The sequence below is a fragment of the Saccostrea cucullata genome, unplaced genomic scaffold (genome assembly GCF_032062105.1).
Source record: "Saccostrea cucullata isolate Sc308-1 unplaced genomic scaffold, CSIRO_AGI_Scuc_v1 ctg652, whole genome shotgun sequence".
In the NCBI taxonomy this organism is placed as follows: Eukaryota; Metazoa; Mollusca; class Bivalvia; order Ostreida; family Ostreidae; genus Saccostrea; species Saccostrea cuccullata.
This window is the reverse complement of record NW_026919061.1, coordinates 19,114-45,794: the sequence shown is the minus strand read 5'-3', so window position 1 is coordinate 45,794 and position 26,681 is coordinate 19,114. Positions and strand designations below refer to the sequence as shown.

The 26,681-nt window shown below is 34.0% G+C and overlaps 1 protein-coding gene across 1 annotated transcript; it reads right to left on the bottom strand.

Annotated features, from left to right (window-relative positions):
• Positions 1-2: 2 nt before the first annotated feature.
• LOC134278590 (atrial natriuretic peptide receptor 1-like) lies at positions 3-26,681 on the bottom strand. The gene is given in 20 exon segments (XM_062760896.1): positions 3-391; positions 567-658; positions 1,145-1,243; positions 3,222-3,396; positions 4,083-4,275; positions 7,343-7,489; positions 8,035-8,201; positions 8,576-8,715; positions 8,828-8,987; positions 9,260-9,331; positions 11,862-11,966; positions 12,782-12,946; positions 13,356-13,467; positions 13,686-13,776; positions 14,223-14,352; positions 17,725-17,831; positions 18,767-18,973; positions 19,444-19,599; positions 24,652-24,861; positions 26,225-26,681. Coding segments are annotated over 20 exon segments (3,030 nt in total). The 3' UTR covers positions 3-346.

Genomic DNA, 26,681 nt, shown 5'->3' with positions numbered 1-26,681 from the left:
CATGTTTTTTTTTTATATCATGAACATTTACCGGCTCACAGACAAATCCTTACAAGAATAAAATAACGACAAATCATGACTGTTTGAATTCTTCTGCATTGCATTTTTAATTTCAGAATTTTGATTGAATACAATAATTGGTACTAGTATTTGTTCATGATGTGTCCTGGAGCTATGAACTTGCATTTCTCTTGAAAATTGAAAATGGTAAAATGTACATGTTAAAAAATGGTCTAAAATGAATTATTGCATTTATCAAAATATCATACAAAGAGAAGTTTATTTGGAAAACCACAAATTCAAGAGAATGTAACTCCATTTAAGACTGAGGATTGTTGAATACCTCTCAGTGTACTCTTTCCAACCAAAATGTTTTCATCAGGCCTTTCCCCTTGAATAGAAAAAAAGTATCTTTTATCAAATGATAACTCCCTCAAGATAATCTATTGTGGACCCATTTATTTAAAAGGAAATAAATGGCTAGACATGTCTAAATTTTTGGAATAAATTATATTTTACTACTTCAAGAAAATATTTGCATGAAAACAACTCTATGCATTTCTTACTTTGATATCAACTTCACCTCGCTCTAGAATTTGATATTCAATGAATTTTTCAAGTATTATCTTTGTTGGTGCAGATATATGTATCTTCATAGCTGAAATGAAAATTTTGTATCTAAGAGAGAAAAAACATTAACAAGACATGCATCAGTTTAAAATAAGCATTAAATATTTCTCGGAACAAAAATCTTGTATGTAAATATATCTTCAATCCAATCGTCACAATTGTTGAATTCAACGAAAAAGAAAACAATTCAACGAAAAAGAAAAAAAAAGTTTTGTATTATTTTTTTTTTTACCGTCTAGGTCAATTCTTGCCAGGTTGATCACTTTGATAAATTTATTCTTCTTCCACAGTGACAATTTCAGAAGGTAGTTTGTATACGTTTTTTTATATGACATAGAGATAGCTCGTTTTAATACAGGTTTTCCAGCCAATATTGTTCATTTCCATGCATAGTTTCTCGTCAAAGGTAGCTAAATAACATTCAGTACAAGTGGAGATATATTAAATGATCTGAATTTTTGATAGTGTATTTATAGTGAAGCACAACTGTTTCTGACATTCTAGAAATTCCTACCTTCCCCCGAGGACTCCATTCTTGATGCTGTATTAACTGTATCCCCAAACAAACAATACCGCGGCATGGTCAACCCCACCACTCCAGCGACAACTGTACCTATAGAAAACAACAAACAATACCGCGACATGGTCAACCCCACCACTCCAGCGACAACTGTACCTATAGAGAAACAACAAACAATACCGCGGCATGGTCAACCCCACAACTCCAGCGACAACTGTACCTATAGAAAACAACAAACAATACCGCGGCATGGTCAACCCCACAACTCCAGCGACAACTGTACCTATAGAAAACAACAAACAATACCGCGACATGGTCAACCCCACCACTCCAGCGACAACTGTACTTAGAGAAAACAAACAATACCGCGGCATGGTCAACCCCACAACTCCAGCGACAACTGTACCTATAGAAAACAACAAACAACAACTGTACCTATAGAAAACAACAAACAACAACTGTACTTAGAGAAAACAACAAACAACTGTACTTAGAGAAAACAAACAATATCGCGACATGGTTACACATGTTACCCCACTACTCCAACTGTACCTATAGAAAAATTAAACAACACCGCGGCATGGTTAACCCCACAACTCCAGCGACAACTTTACCTATTGAAAACAACAACAAAGCGCGATAATTAATACCCCTAGTCCAGCAACAAATGTACATGTACCTATAGAAAAACAATAACGCTACATGGTCAACGCCTCTGTGCGGACTGTGCCTACAGAAAACAAACAACGCAACATAATTAATACCCCTATTCCAGCAACAACTGCACTTGTACCTATAGAAAACAACAAACAATAATGCGACATGGTTAACTCCACTACTCCACCTATAGAAACAACAAAAATAACGTAACAATGTTTATCCCACTCTTCCAGCACCTGCTTTACCTATAGAAAATATCAAGCAATAACTCTATATTATTACCTCCTACTACTCCAGCAACAAATGTACATGTAGAAAACAACAAACAATAATGCGGTATATTTAACCAAATGAAACATATGGAGATAACGGACAATATCCAAAATCAAAAGTCCATAACACAGTACAAAATTGGAGCAGAGCAAAAGCGGACCCCGAAAACATCAGAGGTGGGATCAGGTGTCATGGAGGAGTGAGCATCCCCTACTGACCGGTCACACCCGCCGTGCTACTTGTCATGATCGGGAAATGACGGAAAATCCGTCGTCTATTTAGTGTATAAATAATGGACTAACAATAAGTATGAAAAACGCCAGTCAGCATTTGACTCAATGATAAATTGTATTTTCTTACAAGGTCATTGTATCGACCATAGAACTTACGAAATGATGACTTTAAACGAGACTGCTGAAATTCTGGTTTCTCAATAATTTACCTCGTTTTAGAAATTGTTCATACGTAGAGCATGCTCTTGCGTATCTCAACTGAGATATATAAACTCCGTATGCAGGTGATGAAGGTATATTGCTGCATAAGTAAGGGAAGTTGACGATAGAAAAGTTAAAGTCATCAAGTTTATCATAGAGCCTGTTTGTTAGATTACCATTAACGTATTTTTCAAGTAAAATATCCAAATATGAAACAGATGTGTCGCGGGAAATTCGAATGGTTGTGTATAAAGTTGAAAAGTCGTAAGTTTTTAAGTTGTTGATTTTGGTAAAATCTTGTGCTTTCAAATTCTCCAAAAGTTCCTTGGAATTTTTAAGTATCCACATCGGATTTAAACCACTTCTTGAATATATTGTTACACAGTACTCTTGAACTTTCTCCTTCACTACTGTTAATATCTTAATGAGGAATATAGAAGTAACCCAACAACAATGGTATACCAGTAGAAAGCAACAATGGCGTTGCATCATCAATCAAGTAGACCTTGATATTTATGGCTTTTTTATGGGTCTAATTAAGACAAATACCCGTACATGGATTTCAAAATAAGAGCACAACAGTGAATGATGTAGAGAAAATATACAACAATAACGATCTGTGAAAAAGGCATAAAACAACTCCGGAAATTCCAGACGTGGTATCAGGGGCTGAGATGATGTCCCAGTCACAATTAGAGCTGTACCTGAGTGGAGTCCTATTCGGATTTTGAGCTGTTCGTCAAGAAGATGTCGTATTGTAAATGTCTGTACTTTGTCTTTGATTGTCAGTGCCATATCGGCGATTTCTTTGGCGTGGTAAGGTCCTATCCTTTCTGGTAAGCCTGCCACAACCATGTAAGCATCACCTATGGTTTCCACCTGAAAAAGATCGTAGTGTTTGGTATATAAATAAACTTATTTTAATGTGTTTAATTATCATCGAGTTATTTTTGAGTTACTGTTACAGTATTAAATTTTAATATCTTGTTTAATATTTTGACATAGTTATAATTTTTGAATCCGATTATTATATCTAATAATACACTTTTTGACATGTCTTACTTTATTCTTAATAAGTTTTCTCTGGAAACCTTTTTAGCTAAATATGTCCTTGAGAAAGGGGAATTTGAATTTCTAAAAACATTCTACGAAATCATATTCTGTAGAATCGATCAAAAGAAAAAAAAACGAATTGCAATTTCACAATTTTCAGAAGTTAATTTTCAGCAGTAAACAAAACGTCATAAAAATAGCTAATATAGTTAACACGCTGAAATAATTTTAGCAATCACTGTTGATCGGACCACTTCTTCAGGTGCAAAATTAGCCAAAATATGACGTCATCGAACAAATTAAATTCTTCTTGTAACATATTTATTTCAAATGGTTGTCATTTAAATGATTTAATCATCAAGGTGTAGAACAAAACAAAATGCAAGTAATAATATACAGATATACACAGTGCGCTCTTGGTGATGACATACAATGTAATTTGTTTTGCGTTTTTAATTGGTAACTGTAACTCATTAATTTTCATTGTGATGAAGTCAGTGGACAAAAATCACCTTGTACACCTTTCGGTCATTGATAATGGAATCAAAGCAGGTGTAGAGATCATTGAGGAAGGCCACCACCTCTAATGGCGTGCTCCTGGCCGCCAGAGCGGTGAATCCGACAATATCACTGAAGTAGATAGTCACCTCATCAAACGTCTCCGGATCAACAGACTGTCCTAGCTGTAGACTCTTAGCCACGGATCTACCAAAACAAAATTACCTGAATTGAAATAAATGAATTTCAATATTGAATGCTTTATATACATAAAAGGGATGTCTACTCCTTCATAGCACTTGATCCATCTTCTGATGTTTTAGAGATCCGTGTTTGCTTTGCTCCCAAATTGCATTGTTTCATTTGGATTTTGAGTCTGATAACTAGTCATGATCTCCGTATTTTACGTAAAAGAAGGAAAGCGATATATCGAACTTGATTGTACATTTCAACCTTTTAAAACTCTTTATAACAGAGAAAAAGGCAACTAATGGAAGTTCTTTGAGTTGTTCGATGGAGGATATGATTACCATAGGTAATATAAGATTGAAGAGCTCATCTCAACATTGTTATATTTCAATGAGGCAAAGACTCCCTCTTACAAAAAATCAAATAGTGTACATTCTTATATGATAAATTGATCCAAGATTGGTCCAGGTTAGAGCTTGTAGTAATTTGGGAATTGACTTGTTCAAAAACAAAGACTTTCATTCTTTCAGAAAATGTATGTCAGCTTTAGCATCCAAGGTAAGTCTGTTAGTGTGCCTCATCCATACATATTTCGTTTAGTTAAAAGTGAGACAAATCCAGCACCTAAAGCAAGTCTGATGGTGTGCATGCATCTCTAGATGCAAAATCTTTGCATGTTTGGTCCACATATGGCCTCCAGTTTCACTGGAATTATTTTGTGAAAGAATGGACTTAGTCCAAAAAAATTAACAAGGTTTCTCATTCAGAAAATGTAGGTCAAATTCAGCATTTCAAGAAATTCTCTTCGTGAGCAACCCTATACATGCTGAATCCTTGAAAGTTTGATTTAGAAAGGGTAATGTGGGCTTGAAGTTCCACTTGAATGAGACAGCTCCAATAACTCACCTGGTCACTCACTCAGAAAACGTAAATTGCACCCGAAGTAGGTCTATATATAATGCACACATTTGTGCATCATCCATGCAAGTTACATCGTGTATTTCAGATAGTTCTTATAGTTTCTTGGTAACTGATCCAAAAATTTGAAATTGTTCTTATCTGGAAAAATAACTTAACTCAACTCCAGTATCCATAGCAAGTCTGATAATGTACATTCATAGATGAGGCATATGGAGATAAAAACGGTATTCAAGCTCAAAAGTCAATATAAAATAGGATCAGAGCAAAATGGACCTCTAAAACATAAGAAGTGGGGTCAGGTGCTATAAAGAGGTGGGCACCCCCACCAGCCAGTCACACCCGCCGTCTGCTTCTTTTCATGATCAGGAAATAAAGGAAAATCCGTGCACAATGCGATTTCTAAATAATGATCTAACAAATAATTTGAAAAACGTCAACTGGTCAACTTTTGACTTAAGGTGGTTCCACCCTCACAATTTTATAGGTTCAAAGTACATAAACTGCATTTATTTTCTTTTAATATACATTAAACTTTCCAATTATTGCAAAAAAATGTATAGGTCACCATATTATTTAAGATGCGAAACATAAATAAACAGAAGTGTATGTCAACATAAAAAAATCGCACATTTTTTGTAAACAGTATTATGAAAAATATGTAAAAACTGGTTAAAATGCATAATTCTGATGCTGAGTGTTCCTAAATACTTCCTACGTAAAAGATACTTTTGAATTGTGAGTATCAAGGAAACTATTTTACAATAAAGCAAATGCCTGAATGAAGAGCCCTTGGAAGGAGTTATTGCCCTTGCCAACATTTTTAAAGATCGAATAATTGATTAAATATAGAAAATATGCATTTTTAAATTCTTTAACTTAACAATATTTATCATTACACCTATTGTAAAGCATTCTTCCAAGAGATATTGTTCTATTAGGTATGAATTTAAACTAATTACAGTTTTTGCAAAAACCTATGACATCATAGGAGGGTGGAATTACTTTAAGGATATATTGCATTGTGTCCACCACAGAACTCAAATGATGGCTTTAAGCGAGAATGTTGAGATTCATGTCTTCAAATTGTTTGTCAAATAATTTCCCCGTTTTAGAAATTTTTCATATAAAAATTTAGAGAATGCTCTTGCGTATCGAATCAACTAAGGGATACAAGTATTAACCCCTTATGCAGGCGATAAAGGTATATTGCTGCGTAGGAGTTGACAATTGAAAAAATAAGTCATCACATTTATCATAAAGTGAGGTAGTTGGATTACTATTAACGTCTTAAATTAGCAAAAAACATGTATCCAAATATGAAATAAATGTATCAGAGTCTGTGGAATGTTTTAATTCAAGCTCATTTGAATATATCGCTTCGACGTATGAATGGAAATAACTATTATTAATGTCGAATTAATAGCCAGATCAAGTGTTTTCTTCTTCTCATGCATAAGACTTTGAATATATTCATATGAATGCAAATAAAAACTGCTAATAACGTAGCGCAATTGGTACCCATGTGATTCCTACAGATTTTACTCCTGTGTATAATCAGAATGTTTTTAACATAATAATTTTGCAAATGACCGATGACAAGGTAAGTAAATTTACGAGGTACATGTATAAGTGTGGTATATATAGAGATAATAGTGACTTTTAAACCCGCATGCTTTTAAATTTTAACCTGTATATGAGACATTACCCGACCCTTCCTTTGATTTAAAATGCAGCATCTGAAACCCGACCGGTACAGAGAAACGTACTTAAACTTAAAGCAGTATTCATTTATTTATGATCAATTATATGGTATAAAAATAGTAGAAAAGAAATCTACTTGGACGCCCATCTCAAGCTTCCCTCACTACTTTGAAGTGAGCTCAATCTTAACACTGTAACTTTATCAATGTGTGTCAAAAATAAATCACATATTTTAATTTGTATATGCATCACATTTCAGTCTCTCCTGATATCAAAGCTATGAAAGGAAACACAGAATATCAATCAACAGTATCAATGCTAATAAAAATAGTCATAGACAATTATGTATTATTTAGTAAAATAAAATCTACCCAAGAGACAATTTTACTTTATCATAATCCATCAAATTATTAATGTCGCTGGGAGCAAATCAAGGTTACATGTATACAGATAATAGTATCACCTGGGGAGCATTCGATTTAGCAGATTCTCTGCTTTTCGTTTCTCCTCCACGTACGCCTTTGTTCTCTCCTCGACCAGTCCTTCTAGATTGTTGGCGTATTGCTCCATTCGTCTGATCAGGTTGTCCATTATATTGTTACTCCGACCTCTGAACGCAAATAGAAAAAAAAATAATAAGTCAGTTTTTAGGGAAGTTCCTTGGGAATGAAACAGAGCCAGAGAAAAATATTTTGTTGCGATTACTAATTTAATGTCATTTTACTGTGAAAATTCTACATTTTAAAGTAAAAAACCCGACTCATTTCTACATAATAGTCTTCAAATCGTAGTCTGATAATTATGACATGTAAAAAATATACTAATTATAAGATCGTTTGGTGTTTTTTCAAAATATTTCTACGAGCTGTAAAACTCTTACATATCATAATATATTTTATAAAACTTGTACTACCAGAATCACAAATTAGAAATGCTGGAATATCCTGTAATTTATGTCAAATTATTTTGATTGACTGTATGTTGTTTAACGTCCCATTCAAGTTCAGTCGTGGCCGCAAACTCACGACCTTCCGAAACGTCAAGTTAGACAAAATATGACTGGTACAATTTTGTTTTACACATTAATAAAATTTTGCACCAGTCATATACCCTGGTATCTAGTATGACGGAAGGTAAGTGTTGGTTTGTTCTTACCTGAAGATTGTTTTGAATCTTTTAATTATGACGTCAAATGTAGGTCTATCATCGGGGATTTCGGACCAACATTCTGTCATCAGTATATTTAATTTTTCTGAATATCTGTCGTTTAGCAGTGGTCGGAATGGTGGACTCTCTACATTTGTTATTCTATATACGTAAAGCTGCCAAGATTGGTTAAACTTATACAATGACATATAGTTTGGAATAATGTAAAAATTATGGATTTTCCCCTTTTCACACTTTAATTTGGTTGAGGTTTTTTTCGTAGACACTTTTACTTATTTGTTTGAATGAAAATTGTTTTGCTTTTCAATTTTGTAGTATTTTTAAAAAGTGTGTTATTTGAAGAAAAAAAAGGAAACAGAGCTTTATGTATCATATTTGATTAAAATTATATGATGACGTCACATAAATAAGACATCAGCATGATATTTCGATATGAAAATGAATTTTTAATCCTCTATCATAGATTTCTTTACTCTGCTTAATTGGTGCGGATCATCTTATGAAAAAAAAAGAGTTCCTAACCATCTGCAATCATAGCGTAGCTATCGAATGGGGCAGCTCTGTCCACTATCTCTTGGAGGATAATTCCAAAGCTATATACATCCCCTTTCTGTGTTCCTGGGTTCCAGTATTTCGATCGCAGTATTTCAGGGGCTGTCCACAAAAGTTCTGAAAAAGAGAACCTCAAATGATTGATATTATCTTAAATAATATTTTGGGTTTTTTTGGGGGGGCATTTTCATCAATAATTGATTGTATCAATTCCATTTAATATACATACTATTGTAATTTACTGATGATTTCTTTATTGCCTCTTTTTCATAGAAACACTTCGGACCATAACATCGTAATTTTAACGAGAATCTTTGGTCAACAACACACGCAGCACTGCTTAATCGACCATGAATTTTGATGTCACTTCCATGCAAGTAATTCATTCCCTGAAAGTCAAAAATTGAGAATATGGACCACAGCAACTCGTGTTACAAGCAATGAATAATTATCCTAACGATTTTATAACATTATATATTTTTAATCAGACTTAAAAGTAATACTAGTATCGTAAATATTAAAAGTGATAAGCTCATATTATTAGCAGCAAAAAAGAAGATAAATTTATAAAAATCTCGTACGACATCGGACTTTCTAGTATTTGGATACTTTTAATAAAAAGATTTTTTTCATTAGTGTTTAACGAAAATTAACTACTAACCATTATAATATCTTGTATGAGAGAACATCTGAACGTCCAGTCCAATTCAATGCTTTCGTTTTGCAAAATATCCTGTGTGAAGTGAACAAAAATACATGACCGATCAGCTGATTTACTTGCTATAAAATTACTTAAAAAAATATTCTACACCAGTAAAATTCCTTTAGAGATCCATAATAAGATATAATTAGCATAACAGCGTATAATCTGTAAAGGTTATAAATGTAGAGAAAAGAGCATATCTTTAACAACATTTTCAAATACAATCAGTACACAGTTCCTGAATAATAAATGAACATAATTGACAAAGATAGACAGATTAATTGATTGACTGATTGGTTGATTTAATAAATGATTGTATGTTGTTCTACGTCCCATTCGAGATTTTTTTCACTATTAAAGATAGAGACGAGACGTCACCATATACCAGTGAAGCGCTTCAGATTTAGACTCAAAACCATCGAACATTGAAGAATGTTTATCGTGCCAAAGCTCACGGTGACTAGAGGCCTCGATTTGGGGGTTTGCAACGTACATTCAAAGTGCCGAGCGCTTGGCAAAGAAAGAGTTTCAACCTTGTTTTTAAGACACAAGAAAAGACAAAATACAGAAATACCAGACCACTGTAGAGGGAAGAAAATCAAGGACAGAAAAATAAGATTCGAGAAGACTCTGTTAAATTAAGTTTAGAATAGCACATAAAAAAACCTGGAGACTGCCAGAGCACAGTGTGTCACTAAGAACAGTAATCTCATACTTCCAGAGCACAATGTGTCACTAAGGACAGTAATCACATACTTCCAGAGCACAATGTGTCACTAAGGACAGTAATCTCATACTTCCAGAGCACAATGTGTCACTAAGGACAGTAATCTCATACTTCCAGAGCACAGTGTGTCACTAAGGACAGTAATCACATACTGCCAGAGCTCAGTGTGTCACTAAGGACAGTAATCACATACTTCCAGAGCACAATGTGTCACTAAGGACAGTAATCTCATACTTCCAGAGCACAGTGTGTCACTAAGGACAGTAATCACATACTGCCAGAGCATAATGTGTCATTGACGACAGTAATCTCATACAGCCAGAGCACAGTGTGTCATTGACGACAGTAATCAAATACTGCCAGAGCACAATGTGTCACTGACAACAGTAATCACATACTGATATACAAGGTTAGTGTCAGGGAACGAGGTCTTAATGATCGATGACAGTAATCACATACTTCCAGAGCACAGTGTGTCACTGAAGACAGTTATCACATACTGCCAGAGCACAATATGTCACTGACGACAGTAATCAAATACTACCAGAGCACAATGTGTCACTGAAGACAGTTATCAAATACTGCCACAGCACAATATGTCACTGACGACAGTAATCAAATACTACCAGAGCACAATGTGTCACTGAAGACAGTTATCACATACTGCCAGAGCACAATGTGTCACTGACGACAGTAATCAAATACTACCAGAGCACAATATGTCACTGAAGACAGTTATCACATACTTCCAGAGCACAATATGTCACTGATGACAGTTATCACATACTGCCAGAGCACAATATGTCACTGATGACAGTTATCACATACTGCCAGAGCACAATATGTCACTGACGACAGTAATCTCATACTAGTAAACAAGGCTAGTGTCAGGGCACGAGGTCTCAATGAGGATAGTTTATACAGATACAAAACTATTGTTAAAGCAATGAGTGTCGGTAAGAACAGTAGACACAGATACAAAACAAATGTCAAATAGTAGGCGTTATTGGTAGAAGTTATTGCGTATTTATATACAGAGTAGAAAACTATCAAGGTAGTGAGAATAAAGGAAGCAAGACCATCAGATGTCAACAATTTGCTCTCCTCGATGACAGTGTGCACAGATATAAATGAACTAACAGTGCGATAGTTTAGCATCTACAAATATAACACAATTGTCAAAGAAATTGAAGATATTATTCGCAAAAAAATTGTCCAAGAAATGAAAACATCTGCAGATAGACGACTGTCGAAGAAAAGAAATTCACAGAGGACGGTAAAGCCTCTTTCGTAATGAAAATAGGTTTTTGAAATCAATTTCTTGATTTTTTAAAGAAATCAAATTATATATTTCATAAAATATTGCATTTGTAAATGAATGATATGGAGATAACGATCGGTATTCAATATCAAAGTCCATAGAAAAATACAAAATAATAGGAGCAGAGTAAACGGACCTTCAAAACATCAGAGTGGATCAGGTGCCATGGAGGAGTGAGCATCCCCTGCCGACTGGTCACACCCACCGTGTGCTCCTTGTCATGATCAGGAAATCCGTCATCAATTCAGTGTATGAATAACGGACTAGCAATTAGTATCAAAACATCAGTCGACATTTGACTCAATGATAAATTGTATTTGCTGATAATGTCATTTTGATTTTTATTTAGTTTGTGTGAAGCTTGTTATAAGAACTGTTCAAATGTGTTCTTCATAATAAAACAGAAAAAGAAAAAAAAGTTTAAGCAGTATTTAATTTCCTGAAGAAAATAAACACACACACACACAAATAAAAACAGAAACAAAACAGAGAAACAAAATCAATGTCGATACCTGTAAACTTCCCTTAGGACAATATTCCATCATCACGGATATTTTCCCCACATCGACACAAGCGCCTATGAAAGTGGCAACATTTGTATGTCGTAAAGACAGCAACTAAAATGAAATCGAGAAATTAAACAGTAATGTAATTCTAACAGAAATGTACAGGAATCCGGATAGGACCATGAAGTTGATAGCATCATGGAGGATTGGATCATTTATGCAATGACACAATAATGCGATGACAATGAAGCGCTGGTACAGGGTGCGAAAGCGCGATGACGATAATGTGATTGGGAGAAATTGCGATGACGATGTTGCAAAGACATGATGAAGTGAAAGCGTGATGCTGTAACATTGCGAAAGTGATGACAGGTGCAAAGGTGCAATAACGAAAAAGCGTTATTCACTATCGCTCAATCGTGTTCTTGCACAACCGCATTGTCTCTGCAGAGCATAACTGTCATAGTGCTATAGCATCTTGATCGTTGCGTCATTGTTATCGCGCCGTAGCTTTATGGTTATCATGCCTTTAGATAATAGTCTTAATAATGACAATATGTTTCTTTTTATGGATACAAAAGGAGGTTTATATTAGGCTGTTCAAATTAAGGCTACTATTTTGGTCAAGAAGACATTCAGAAACGAGAAACTAGAGGTACTTCGTGCATTGAGATCACTAGATTACTCCACGCCTCTTTATGATTGTAAAGGCAAAGTCCATGTTTTGCTCTGGGAGACCCGAAATAAGTGTTAAATCCAAAAATTAAATGGTATTATGTAATTAAGAATCTCTGAAAGTTTCATTGAATTTTACTCTGTGGTATCGGAGGAGTCGCAGATAGGAGATGGGCACCCTTTAATATTACAGAAAGAATAGCCGTGTCCATGTTTTACCATGGGAAATATACATTTTAAATGAAGCAGACCTGTTTCAATTCAATGAGGTTGTCTTTATTGAGGTCAATGGAAGAAAAGGCAAATTTCCGTATAGCCACAATAACTCCTCTGCAAAAAGCGACAGTAGTGAAGACCTGTCGACTTGTCTCGTTAGTCCTTGTAGATAGAATTTCCGGCTCGATTGTTGAATCATGCTTAAAATCAGAAAACGATGCAAACATTAGAAAAGCATTTTACTGGATAAACATATAACCAAATTGAATCGGTTTGGAAGGTTGTCAAAATACTTAGATACGTCCTTTCCCTTTTATGAATTAAATTTTTTTTGGTTGCTTGCTTCAGAAAAGTTATGGTTAGCATATGCTTTAAGAGTTTGGATAACCTTTGAAAACAACGGTTTTTCCCTCATATTCCTTCAACAGACTAAAAAAATAGGAATATCTAGTACGAGGGTGTTGTTCTAAAGCTTTAGATGAATTGTACCGTGGAATAAAATTTTCAGTTGAAAAAATGAACAATACAATTAAATAATTTTGGGGGGAAACTTTATAATATATGCATAGTCTGCAAATGCGATTAAGTTAAAATTAGGAATAAACCTACAAAGGTATTAACAGATTTGTAACTTCCAAACGTCATTGTTGATCCTGTGAGTTTTAGCTGAACATGTTCCCAATTTATCTTCCATTTCATTTCGTATAATGCATGGTTCTTTCTGTATATAAAAATAAGTATCAAATTCAATTTTTGGATAAGTCAATATTTTTACAAAATAAAATATGCTTCTTATTTAATATGAATTCTTGATTAGAATAATTTTAATTTCCAGAGTTTTTGTGATATTGATGTTCGAATATCTTTTCTTGTGAAATTGACTTCAGGAACACATATAGCTTATAGCATAACATATACTTGTGAAATGAACAACGTCACCTGTGAAAATGATATCCTATGGCAAACAGAATACAGAATACTATGACGATGAACAAAAATCCTAGTCCTATCATCAGGGTAGTTTTATCCACTGAAATAGATAATTATATCACTGTTAGCATGAATTGATATTTAGATAGATACTGTGGAATGATTCTAATTCGCGGTGTTCAATGTTCGTGGGAAAGCACACTTTGTTCGCTTCGCTGGGATGTAATTTCCTGGGTAACTTGCATATGCAGAAATTAAATGAATACATATATTGAAAAAAAAAATAATTGTTCGATAATTCTAAATCCAGGAATATTTTTTCCACAAGAATATTAATGATTCCAGAGTATGTATCTTTCGCTGAGGCTTAGCAAAATGATAGCTAACATTAAATGCAAATGTATTGCAAAGGAATAGTAATATTTAAACTCAATATAAAATCAAAGAATTAAACGAAAAAATGCAAACATTTTTTTTATCTTCATTAATTTGATATCTGAATAATTCTGCATTGCGTCATTAAGGTATTCTAGATTGCTTTCTCACCGTTTTGTATACAGAGCTCTCCACTAAATCCACACGCAGGTACATCTACAGGAAGTCCTTTAATCCACTTAATAGCAATGCCTGTCACGGGACCGTACTTTAAGGTAGCCCCATAAAACTTCCCTACAACCTGCATCGAAAATTTATCGTATCAATGTCCTAAAAGAATCACATTTAATTTTAATTAATAATTGTTAAAATCTGGGTATATGTACATATACATATTAACCCTTCTTGTAGAATCCCATTCCCCAAGGACGCTGGAAAAGGCAACCCAACGATTCTGGAAAAGGCAATAAACTTTCCTACATTATATGTAACAACTACAAGAATCACCGAATGGTATCGATAATTTAAAATAAATGATTCTAAGTAAAGTACCCCGAAATTGATTGTGAAAGATAATTTAGTTTCTAATTGGCAATACCTTTAAAGTTTTTGGAGATCTAGGGTCTTCCAACAATTAATCGGAATTTCCAAATGCATCGGTACATTGTACCAATTAGGCCTCCTTATAAGCGGAAAGTTTGTATTCATATGAAGCAGAAATTATTTAAAAACTTATAACGAGAAAAAGAAAACACTTGATGTGGTTATCGACTTGATGTTTCGATAAACGTTGGATAAAAGTTACTTGCTGATATATGTCGACTTGATATATACATGTATTTCATATTTGAATATTCAACTATCAATGGACATAATCGTATCTTAAGAACAGAGCAGACCCTTTTGATAGAAGTAATGACGTCTTCACCTGTTTTTTTGCAAACTTCCCTTATTTATGTACAAATATATCTTTCTCAGCTCTACATGGAGTTTAAGTCATACCGGTAGTTGATTCGATACTCAAGAACATGCTACTAAAGTTCATTATATAAATTGTATTTTAGAAGAACTCGGATTTAATTCTACAAGTGGTTATCCAACTCATATTCATAGTTCTCTTTCTAGGAAGAAGTTCTTCAAAATCATGTCAGTTTTGAGCATTTTTATTACAAAGAACCAAAATGAATTTGAACTACCATATCTATATTGGATATTGAAACTTCATTAAAATCCTTATAAACAAAGATACATAGTAGGTTCCAGTAAATGTTCGACCAAGCCTCTTTCTTTATTCTTACTAAGATATTAACATTAGTGAAGGAGAAACTTCAAGAGAACTGCGCAACAATATATTCAAGAAGTGGTGTAAATCAGATGTAGATGCTTAAAATTCCAAGGAGCTTTTGGACAATTTGAAATCACACGATTTCACCAAAATCAACAGCTTAAAAACTTAGGACTTTTCAACTTTGTACACAATTCTACTACGATTATTGCCGAGATCAAAGAAATGCCGCGGACATTATTCTCCAATAAATCACGAACGTCATCAAAAAATTATCAGATTAGAAACACGTATCAGACCTGTGTAGTTGAAATGTAAATTTGACTTAAGAATGAAATACATATTTAGACCACATCGATGTGTTGTCTTTTGCAATTTAAACACTATATATTGCAGAAAGTAGCTGATGAATGTAGGTTTCTGAAGCTAAGTGGGCTATTTCATGGACCTCCCTACGCCATATTTAAACGTGATTTTAGTGATAAAGTGGTAAAATAGGAAACTAATTTTGTTATTGTATATTCCATAAGATTAATCTATATGATCTACAAACAGATCTATATCTAATAAAAGGCTAAATTTAATGCGACGAAAGCACAAGTCGTCTGCATTCTATTCACAGGTAAACAAACAAATTTATATTCTGGTGCTAAATGGAACAGCGCTACTACAGCATGGTGACCTAATTCGTTTCTCTATAGAGAAACGATCATTCGTATTTTACAGCTGTAGTAGAATAGAAATAAGGTCCTTGTTGTCGTGAATGATGCAGAATAACCTCCTCGGTCTCGAAATGTTGTTTGAAATATAAAAGCCTCGGTTAACGCCTCGGCTTTTATTTTTCAAACAACATTTCTCGAAATCGGAGGTTTTACTGCAACATTCACAAAAACGCGGACTTTATTTCTTAACCAATCCCCACAGAAAATTAAAGTCCATGCTTTTTGATATCATTGACAGTTCCTTTCTTAATAACATTGGACCTCCTAAATTCGCTTACCTTGCCATTAGTTATTTGCAAAATTATTTTGTTAAAAATCATTCTGATTGTACACACAAGTATTCTGAAGTTGACATCAAAAAGATGCTTGAGTTTCTTGAATGAAAATACCTGTTGTTTTTGGAGACCATTTTTCCATTAATCTATTGGAATTCCCACGGGTACGAATTTTGCTCTATTATTAGCAGACCTAATTTTGTATTCATATGAAGGAGAATATGAAAACACTTCGACATTTAGATATATCGACGACGTAGTGTCAATAAACAATGGTAATTTCCATTCTGATTTCGATACGATATATCCATGTGAGCATAAGATAAAAGAAACCACAGAATCTGTCACATCTGTTCATAATTAGATATTTTACTTGAAAAAGACGTAAATGGTATTCTAACAACCAAGCTCTATGATAAACATGATGACTTTAACTTTTCGACCGTTCATCTTCACTTACTTACGCAGCAATATACCCTCATCACTTCATCACCTGCATACGGAGTTAATGTATCTCAATCGATTCGATACGCAAGAGTATGCTCTACGTTTGAACAATTTCTAAAACGAGGTAAATTATTGACAAACAAGAATATCAGCAGTCTCATTTAAAGTCATCATTTCGGAACTTCTATGGTCGATACAATGACAATGTCAAATACAATTTATCATTGAGTCAAATGCTGAATGACTTTTTCATACTAATTGTTAGTCCACGGAATTGACGACTAGTTTTTTCATTATTTCCCGATCATGACAAGGAGCACACGGCGGGTGTGACCGGTCAGCAAGGGATACTCACTCCTCCATGGCACTTGATTCAACCTCTGATGTTTGACAATCCGTGTTTCCTTTGCATCTGAGTTGTATTGTTTTATGGACTTTTAAGCTTGAATACTGTTCGTTATCTCCATATGTTTCATTACAAGCAGTTTCTATACCCATGCAAGAAATAGACAAGCAATAAATGAAACAAGGAAATCAACAACCTCGTTGAAAAATAATAATCATTTTGTAAGTCCTATATTGGATACAATGACATTGTCAATAAATACAATTTATCATTAAGTCAAATGCTGACTGGCGCTTTTTCAAAGAAATTGTTAGGCCATTTTTTCTGTCTACACTGAATTGTCTAAGGAATTTTTCCGTTTACCCCATAATGACAAAGTTAGAGCACAAGGCGAGTATGGGGATGTCTACTTCTCAATCGCATTTGATTCAAACTCTGAAAGAAATCTATGTCTCCTCTGCTCCCTATTTATATTAATGCAACTTTTGAACTTTTGAGCTAGATTACTGTTAACATTTTTGAAACCAACTTTTCATTTTCTGGGAGCAAAAATAGTAAAACTAAGATTTTTGTGTTATTAAAATCATTAAAATCTTACACCAAATTGTGGGGGATCGGTGTATCCATTCCGTAGATCAAACACGTCAAAGTCGGCAATTCTATCACCATGCTCATCAATAGCTATCACCTCATCAAGAGCAGGCACTACCAAAACATTAGAAATATATACATTGTATAAAGTAAATAAATTTTGGCAGGTTTTTTTTTTTAATCAAATTGACAATTGACGTAGCTCCGTACAAATATAATCATGCCTGACAATTGCAGCGCAAGTCATACATACAGTAAACAAATATTTTCTTATATTGAATGCCTCACGTATGAAATTACAAATATTCTTTGAAGATATACATGTGTTATTAAAAAGTGTGCAAAATTCACTTATTAGTTGTTTATAAAGAGGACATACAAATAAAAAATGATGTTCATCTTAAGAAAACAAAAAGAAAAAGGAAAGCAAAGAAACGAGGACTTTAAGTACTTAGGTTGTAAAGAATTAGCTGTCAAACCAACTGGATAGCACGATAACCCAAAGTTGTTGAAAAATTCTCCATGATGATGGAAAAAAAATGTCATAAAAACTATCATACATACCGAATACATCTGATGCATTTAACAAGAATTTTTCTATAAGTTTTTGAAAAGGATAGTGTTTTTCTCACCTTTATAGGTTTGATTCCAGAGTTTCCTGGCCAGGGCATAACCATCAGTCAGATCTCCCCTTTCCTGGATGGTTCTGTTGAATGCAATGGCCAGGTAAATAACGCAGGCATAAAACGCTCTGATGAAATAGTTATTCTGTAAATAAGAATTCGTTAATATTAATGTGTCAAAAACAATTGAAAAGCATACTCAAAAAATCATGAAAATGATTAGTCATGTGTATTGCAAGTAAACGAAAGCGACTTTTATTTCACATTCAAAATTTTACAATTGTATCTTTAAAGTGATAAAAGTTTTAATACCAGTAGATAAATTTTAAATACCATAGAATATTTAACTTGTACTTGATATTTGTATCTTTTCTACCCAAAATAAGCCAAAAAAATACATCCTCAAACACTAATGTTTGTGACGACCTCTCGAAATATTACTTTATCAAGTATATAAAATATGGACGTGACGTACAGCCTCGTTTTGATCCAAAATGTAGCCATAATCCTTGAAAGCCCGGGCTTGCACCTCTGTCTTGAAAGTTTCGTACTTCACGCCTCCCTGTCGCATTAAGGAGAGAATGAGGACAGATTCGTATGCCACCCTCACGTACTCGTTCTTGTAGGAATCATCTGCGATACAAAACTTATTGTCAGAGTCAATAATATAAAAAAACAATTGCTTACTTTAAAGAAAACATAATTAATAAAAAAATCATTTTTATCCTAGAAGTTGAAAAACGACGTTTTCCCACAAAAATGTGGTTTTAAAGGTTTGTATTCATCTAAGGGGAAAATTAGAGAGAAATTTTTTTTTAAAAATTTAAAATACTAAAAATAACCGACGGTTCCTTAGAAAAGTAGACAAATCATCTCTGATATAAGATATTATCAACGTGATAAATGGTGCTCTATAGATTTTTAGTAGATTATAATTTGTTTTGTCCAGGAAGCTAAGAAATTAAAATGCTTTAATTTTTTTCACAGGACTAGTTCTCTTCTACAAGGGTTATGTCCCATTTAATATTTCATTCAAACTTAATTTACAAAGTTTTTAAACAAAATTATTGTTTATTTAGAAAGTATAGAAGAATATGACATACTATATGACTGATCGCTGAACCTAGTGTAGAATCCCCAGTGAGTGCTTGGAAAAAGTTCAATAGTGATGAACACATAGTCTCCATGTACCATATTCTGTCTGTAGGCGTGGTACATTACGTCTCTGAACTGCCGAGCTTTTGCCAGTATTATAAAAACTGAAGGAAAATTCTTAAAATTTAATTTACTGTATATATATCAAATAAATATTTCTGCATTCTTTGTCCAGTTTTATATACATGTACCACATCAATTAATTATCTACTATTCGTTTATTTGATTCACAAATCATGTCTAAGACTGTGATTTAAATGATTCACTATTTTAATAGTGCTAAGGTTCTGTTCAACGCCTGAGGGATGCATCCATAACAAAAATATCTGTGGAGAAGAAAAGGTTCGAGAACCACGAATCTGGGAACTACTGAGTATTAGAAACTTCATCTAAAAATGGCATCATATGTCAAGACATGAATTGCAGACTCAAAACATATTTATGAATGTAATTTAAAACGTTCATTTGATTGGGTTTTAAAATACTTTTAAATACTAAAATAAATAGTAACTAGGGCTAATTGTAACGGGAACCGTTACAGATGTTCCCCAAACGCTCCCCAACTCCCTTTTGGTGCCTTATTCCCTGTAAGCTTCATTAAATAAGACGAACTCTATGCCTTTTATCTATTATAACAATGTTTTCCCAGAAGTATATTCAGTATATTCAAATTTATGCATTGCATGATGCGCATTTGAATGCATGTGCGTAATGACCATATCATCTTTTCTACACTATTTATATACTAGAAATTACAGCGTTTTATCCAAAAGTATTAAAAAATACGTTTTAATCTAGTATATTTGTAATTTTACTCATTTCACGTGCACGCACGTGCATGCATGTGCATGTCGACTGTATCTTCTTGTAGGAGTCTGTTATGTTTGTCTATGTTCTAAATCCCATCCTATTTGGTTGAAAAACGAGGAAGTTATAGCCATTTTAAGTTTAAGCCAATCAGATTGCAGCGCACGTGTATGCGCATGTTTTCACGACAACTGTTATATATCATATTGAAGGACATCCTAATGCATGATTATGTTTAAAATTTTAAAGCATTTCGTCAAAAAGTAAAAAAAAGATATTGCGATTTTTGTTTCAGCGAATCACAGCAAAGCACACGTGCATGCACGTGTATGCATGTGCATGACGACCATACCTCCTTGTCGCTGTCCATTATGTTTGTCTATGTTCTAAATCCCATACTGTTTCGTTGAAAAACAAGAGAGTTATAGCCATTTAAAGTTTAAGCCAATCAGATTGCAGCGCACGTGCATGCGCGTGTTTACATGACAATTGTTATATATCATATTGTAGTACATCCTAAAGTATGCCTATATTTTAAATTTCATAGCATTTCGTCAAGAAACAGAAAAGATATTGAGATTTTTGTTGCAGCGAATCAGAGCGAAGCGCACGTGCATGCGCGTGAGTTCGTGCTAATTTGAAAGTGTCACATTATCTACACTATTAATATATCCTTATTAAATGAGTTTTAAAATATTTCATCAAAAAATGTTAAAGCTATGGCTATATAAAGTATATCCGTCATTTCACTCATTTCACGCGCCCGCACGTGCATGCGTATGCGCGCAAAATAACCTTCGTGTTGCACACCTACACTACACACCTATTAACCCTAAAAAGGTTTTAGCTCAGTTGGGTGAACAGTTTCTGAGAACACTCGCGGACAAAAAAAGTACCGGAGAACAAAGAAGAAAAAAAAGAATAATAATAATAACTAGATACGATCTCGTTGCGAGCAACGAGAGGTCTTCCGTCCGATTCAGATAAAAAAAACTTGTAAAATCGAACAAAAAAGTGATTCAAACTTTTGATCACAAGAAGGAGTGAATCCAGGTCGCCAACGTGAATGCGCCTTTTGTTTCTCTTTTCTCCCCAACGCGCGAACCATTTAGCTATTGGGAATACTGCTTTAAGCGTAAATATTCGCACTTTTTCTTTGTACTGATCTATTAAAGAGGTGCAATAGCTTCAATGAAATTAATTAAATAAAACATTCTTATCACCTTTATTTTATTTCGGCGTTAGGAAAGTATATTTAACACATTGTACACATTACATATCGTATCTAGCCCAGTAACACTAAAGCAGTGAAACGTAAATTAAGTTTTTTAAGATTGACACTGAATTGCAACGTACTACTACGTGAGAGTCCAAGTAGCTTTTTGCATTTCATGTATCCTTATGTCAGAATGGTTTAATCAAACGCTCAGCTGCTTCCATAAGCCCCTACTTGCGAAATGTCGGAGTTGACAGAGACAGTCGCCATCTTGGGCCCGCTTCAGATTTTCAAATATTAATATCTAGAGTTCAGATTAACCAATATTAAAACAACTTATATAGTAAGCATCAATAGAAGTGTCTCTATTAATATTCCAAAAATAAATGAAAAATATTGAAAAACAAAGAAAGTTGAAAATTTGGACTTTTTGAATTGGCTTCCGGTAGCGACAGGAAGTACTGACGACGAACGAAAAGTTGCGTCCTGGAAAGTATTGATCATCATCTATAAACTCTGAAAGTTTCACATTGATATCTTTTACCGTTTTTGAGTTTAATCGTGGACAAAAAGTCATTTTAAAATCAGGAAAATGGTCCAAAACTTGGCACCAGAGAGGAATTTCCAAAAACTGTCTTGGAACTTTCAAGAGTAACTTACAACACATCTTTCCTGAAAATTTCATGTAATTCTATCCAGTAGTTGTCGAGAAATCGTGTCAGAAAAATAATAATAATAATAATAATAAGAAACAGAGCAATAACTATAAGGTCTTCCGTGAAGACGGAAGACCTTAATAAGAAACAATAGAATCACTATAAGGTCTTCCGTGAAGACGGAAGACCTTAATAATAATAGGGAAAAAGAAACCGAAGAATAACAAGAAGGTCTTCCGTTGGAGACGGAAGACCTTAACTAGATGAAACTCGTTGCGAGCAACGAGAGGTCTTCCGTCCGATTCCGGAAAGAAAACGTAAAATCGATTTGAAAAGTAAAAAAAAAAGATTTGCACACAAGGGGGATTGAACCAAAGTCGCCACATGAAATTCCAACGCACTAAATATTACGCTATCGGGAGCTCTACTCTAAATCTACTTGTATATATCAATGATACAGTGCTTCTCTCTTAAAATTATGAAAGGCGGGTCACTATTCAAATTGTAGCGCCAAACACCATGAGTTAATCTTCGCCCCTTTTCTTTGGAATGTTCTATTAAATAGGAGTGATAGCTTTAGTGAAATTAAAAGAAAAGAACGTTCTTATAGCCTAAGATTCGAAGTTTAGAAAGTATGTTTAACACATTTTACAAATTCCATATTGTACATATGCATGTAACACTAAAGCGGTGAAACGGTTATGAATTTTTTTCAATTTCCTGTTTATCCTCAAAGTGAACTATCCCGAATAGTTAATCGAAAAAGGTTGAAAAGTTTCGCCGGAAAACATGGCTCGCCCTACGACTGTCAGGAATCCGATATCGTTTATGCTCAATAACTTGAATCAGGTCTTTGAGACAAGAATGCTAAAACAAACTCCATGAAGCGATCTTTAAAAAAACGTTTTCTTATTTTTGTCTAATTTATTAATTTAATATGACACAAGTGTGCATAGGAAAAACAGTGGTTTATATTTATATTGACAAAATTAATTGATATTCTTTTTTGAGAAAGCATTACTTATAAGTATGATTTAAGATCTGTTTTTCGGCGATGCACAAGAGATATAAGGTATCGAATTTCATTTGCACATTTAGTCTTTTCTTTTTCTAGTTTGAAAACCAGCCAAAACCAATTATAGAAGACGTTAGTTTGACACAGAACTGCAACATAAATACGACGTGACAATCCAAGTATTCCTTTGCCTTTCATTTATTCTTATGTTACTTTCGTTCAAACAAACGCTCGGCTGCCTCCGTAAACACCTATTGCGAAATGTCGGCGTTGACAGAGACAGCCGCCATTTTGGACCCCCTTCAGATTTTTGAATGCTAATATCTAGAGTTTAGACTTATCACCATTCAAACAAATTATATAGTAAGCATTATTAGAAGGGTTTCTATAAACAAGCCGAAAATAAATGAAAAATACTGAAAAACAAAAAAGTTAGAAAATATGATTTTTTTTAATTTGCATCTCGTAACGACCGGAAGTACTGACGACGCACGAAAAGGTGATTCTGCAAACCACAAAGTAATGATCTATCATCTCCAAGAAGTCTCCAGTTCATATCCTAAACCGTTTTCGATAAAAAGGGGCGACAAAATTGCATTTTAAAATCAGGAAATTGTCCATAACTTGGCACCAGAAGCGAATTTTCCAAATTTTGCATCGGAAGTAACAACTTCATATTATAACTCATATTTTGTGAAAGTTTCATGAAAAACCGCTGAATAGTTTTCGAGAAATCGCCTGCACAAAATTTTGTCAAAAAAAGAATAAGAATAATAAGAAACAATACAATCACTATAAGGTCTTCCGTGAAGACGGAAGACCTTAATAATAATAATAAGAAACCGAGTAAAAACAATATGTTCCCAAACTCCGTTTGGGGAACATAATTAAATGTGATAGTTTTATCTTACTACCAGAGTACATAGTCGATAACTTCATGTACACAAATCTACAAAATTAATGTTTCTCCTATTGGATGATTTCCCTGTACACAATTTTAATGCCTGATCAATAAATTTACATTTCAATTATTATTTCTATGTAACTTATCAGATTGACAGTTTATATATTAATTTCTATGTTATTGATCAATTTGTATCTGTTACGAACGTACTATTCTAATACCACAAACATGGAATAATATGTTGTAAATGTCGAGGATAAAGGAAATGACATCATGCAGTGTATATTCGTCTTCAAACAATGCAAGTAATGTTAGGTTCATTATATGTTTATCATGCTTCAGCTTATGTTTATCATGCTTCAGCATTCTATGGTATTTAAGACTGTGTTATTATATATTTATATATAAGAAAATTATATAATTATATTCAATATTAAAATTAATTATTTGTCGAGTTAAGTTGTTATTTTAAGTTATAAAAAGTTGTTATAAAAATAATGAGGAAAACGGCACATTGATAAAGCTGAAAAAGAATTAATAAACTTATCAATAACACACCTCTAGCATACTTTGAGGCCTCAGACAGGATACCAGAGAAGTTCTCGGTGGATTCTGGGAAGGGTTTCTCGTATGGCCTTCTGAGTGTGTCGTCTTTCCGGAAGTCCAGAGCCAGGTTCTCTCCTACTCGCCGGAAGAAAACATCGTCTTCGTCATATAAGATGGCGGTGTGCTTCCATCCGTAATGGAGCAAAATTTCTTTCATGGAAACTAAGAGACAAATGCTGTTTTAAATGTACTGAAATAAGGACCTGAAGTCTAATATCGAAGGTAGCTCCACAGGTTTCTACATAAAACAGTGGAAAACAGGTTACTGTTCATGGACTGCCAAAACTTGTTTTAATTTTCAGATGTATATTTCTTGTTTCCTAACGTATTTGAAATAAATGAAACCAATCCAGAACAGTAGGAGGAGTAAAGTATTCTGCTGAATGTGTTTTGTTATCGCTAGCTGCAGAACAGTAGCTCATTGCATGAGACAATTTGGACAGATCTCTGCTTTAATTAGCTGTCCAAATTTTCTCAAGCAGAGAGCTACAGTTCTGCAGCTAAGATATGGCAAGTTGTTTGTCATGGTTATTTTAAACAAAAAACACTATAGAAAAAGCGTTTTAAGATTCTACATTGTACCATTATCACCTGGTTTATATCTCTTAAGTGATTCAATACACAAGAACGTATTAAAAGTATGAACAATTTCTAAAACAAATTATGGACAAACAAGTTGATGAAACAAAAATATCAAGTCCTGTTTAAAAACATAATTTCTTAAGTTTACGGATGTCGATACTATTACCTCGTCGGCAAATGCAGTCTATCAGTAAGTCATACACTAACAGACGGTTTTAATACCAATTCTTTGCCCATTATTTTAGACACGTCAGTGAATTGTCGACTGATTTTTCCGTCATTTTCCGATCAAGACTAAGAGTATGCGGCGGGTTTGACTGGTCGGCAGGGGATGCTCACTCCTCTATGGCACATGATTCCATTTCTGATGTTTATAGGTCCTTGTTTGCTCTGTTCCTGATATGTAATGTTTGTATTGACTTATGAGCTTGAATAATGTTCTTGATCTTCATCAAGCAGTAAAGTCACATTTATGCATAAATTTTTACCCAAGCAATCTGCTTGATTATCATCCGAAAATCAAGATTAGAATTTATTCTTTATATTTACATTTTTACATTTATAAGCAACATACAGGAAGAAGGTATAGCTCTCTCACGCGACGAAGATGATATATGCGATAACGAAATGTATTCAAGCTCAAAAGTCCACTATACTATACAAATTTTGGAGCAGAACAAATACGGAGCTCTAAAACGTAAAAGATTGGATCGGGTGCTATGGAGGAGTGAGTATATCCTACCGACCAGTCACATTCCGCCGTGTTATGATGGGTAAATACGGGAAAATCAATCGACAACTCTGCGTAAAAAATGGATTTTAATAACTTTGTTTTGATTTTAGTTTTCTGTTATTCTTTTGGTCACACTATTTACGATGATAAATAATTTGGATTTTAACATGCAAGCTGCTGCATAAGCAATAAGAATAGCTTAAAACTTACCAGACATTTTATCAATGGAGTATGACAAAATGGTTGTGGTTTCATATCCCAAGTTTTTTTGGGGGGACCTCTCCACTAAATCTCCTACCCCCGTGACAAGAGGAACTCTCAGGTATTCCGCCAGATGCCCTCCCGAGATCACACCTTGAGAGCACGCTGGACCGACAAACACACGAACTTTCTTAAAATGGTAGAGATCAGATATTTTCCCTACACCTTCCGTCCAAACACCATTGCAGTCGGTAGAATAATTAGACAAAATTGTTTTGAAATTTACATTATATATTTCCTTAGCATCCCGCACACCCATGTCTATTGCAGGCGCAATGCGAGGCATATCAAACGGAAGGGTATTTTCAGTCATTAATAGAACGCCGATATCTTTTTGAAAACTTAATGAGGATACAATCACTGCGGCAAAAATGTAATAAAAACATGGTCTGTAATTAATCATCAT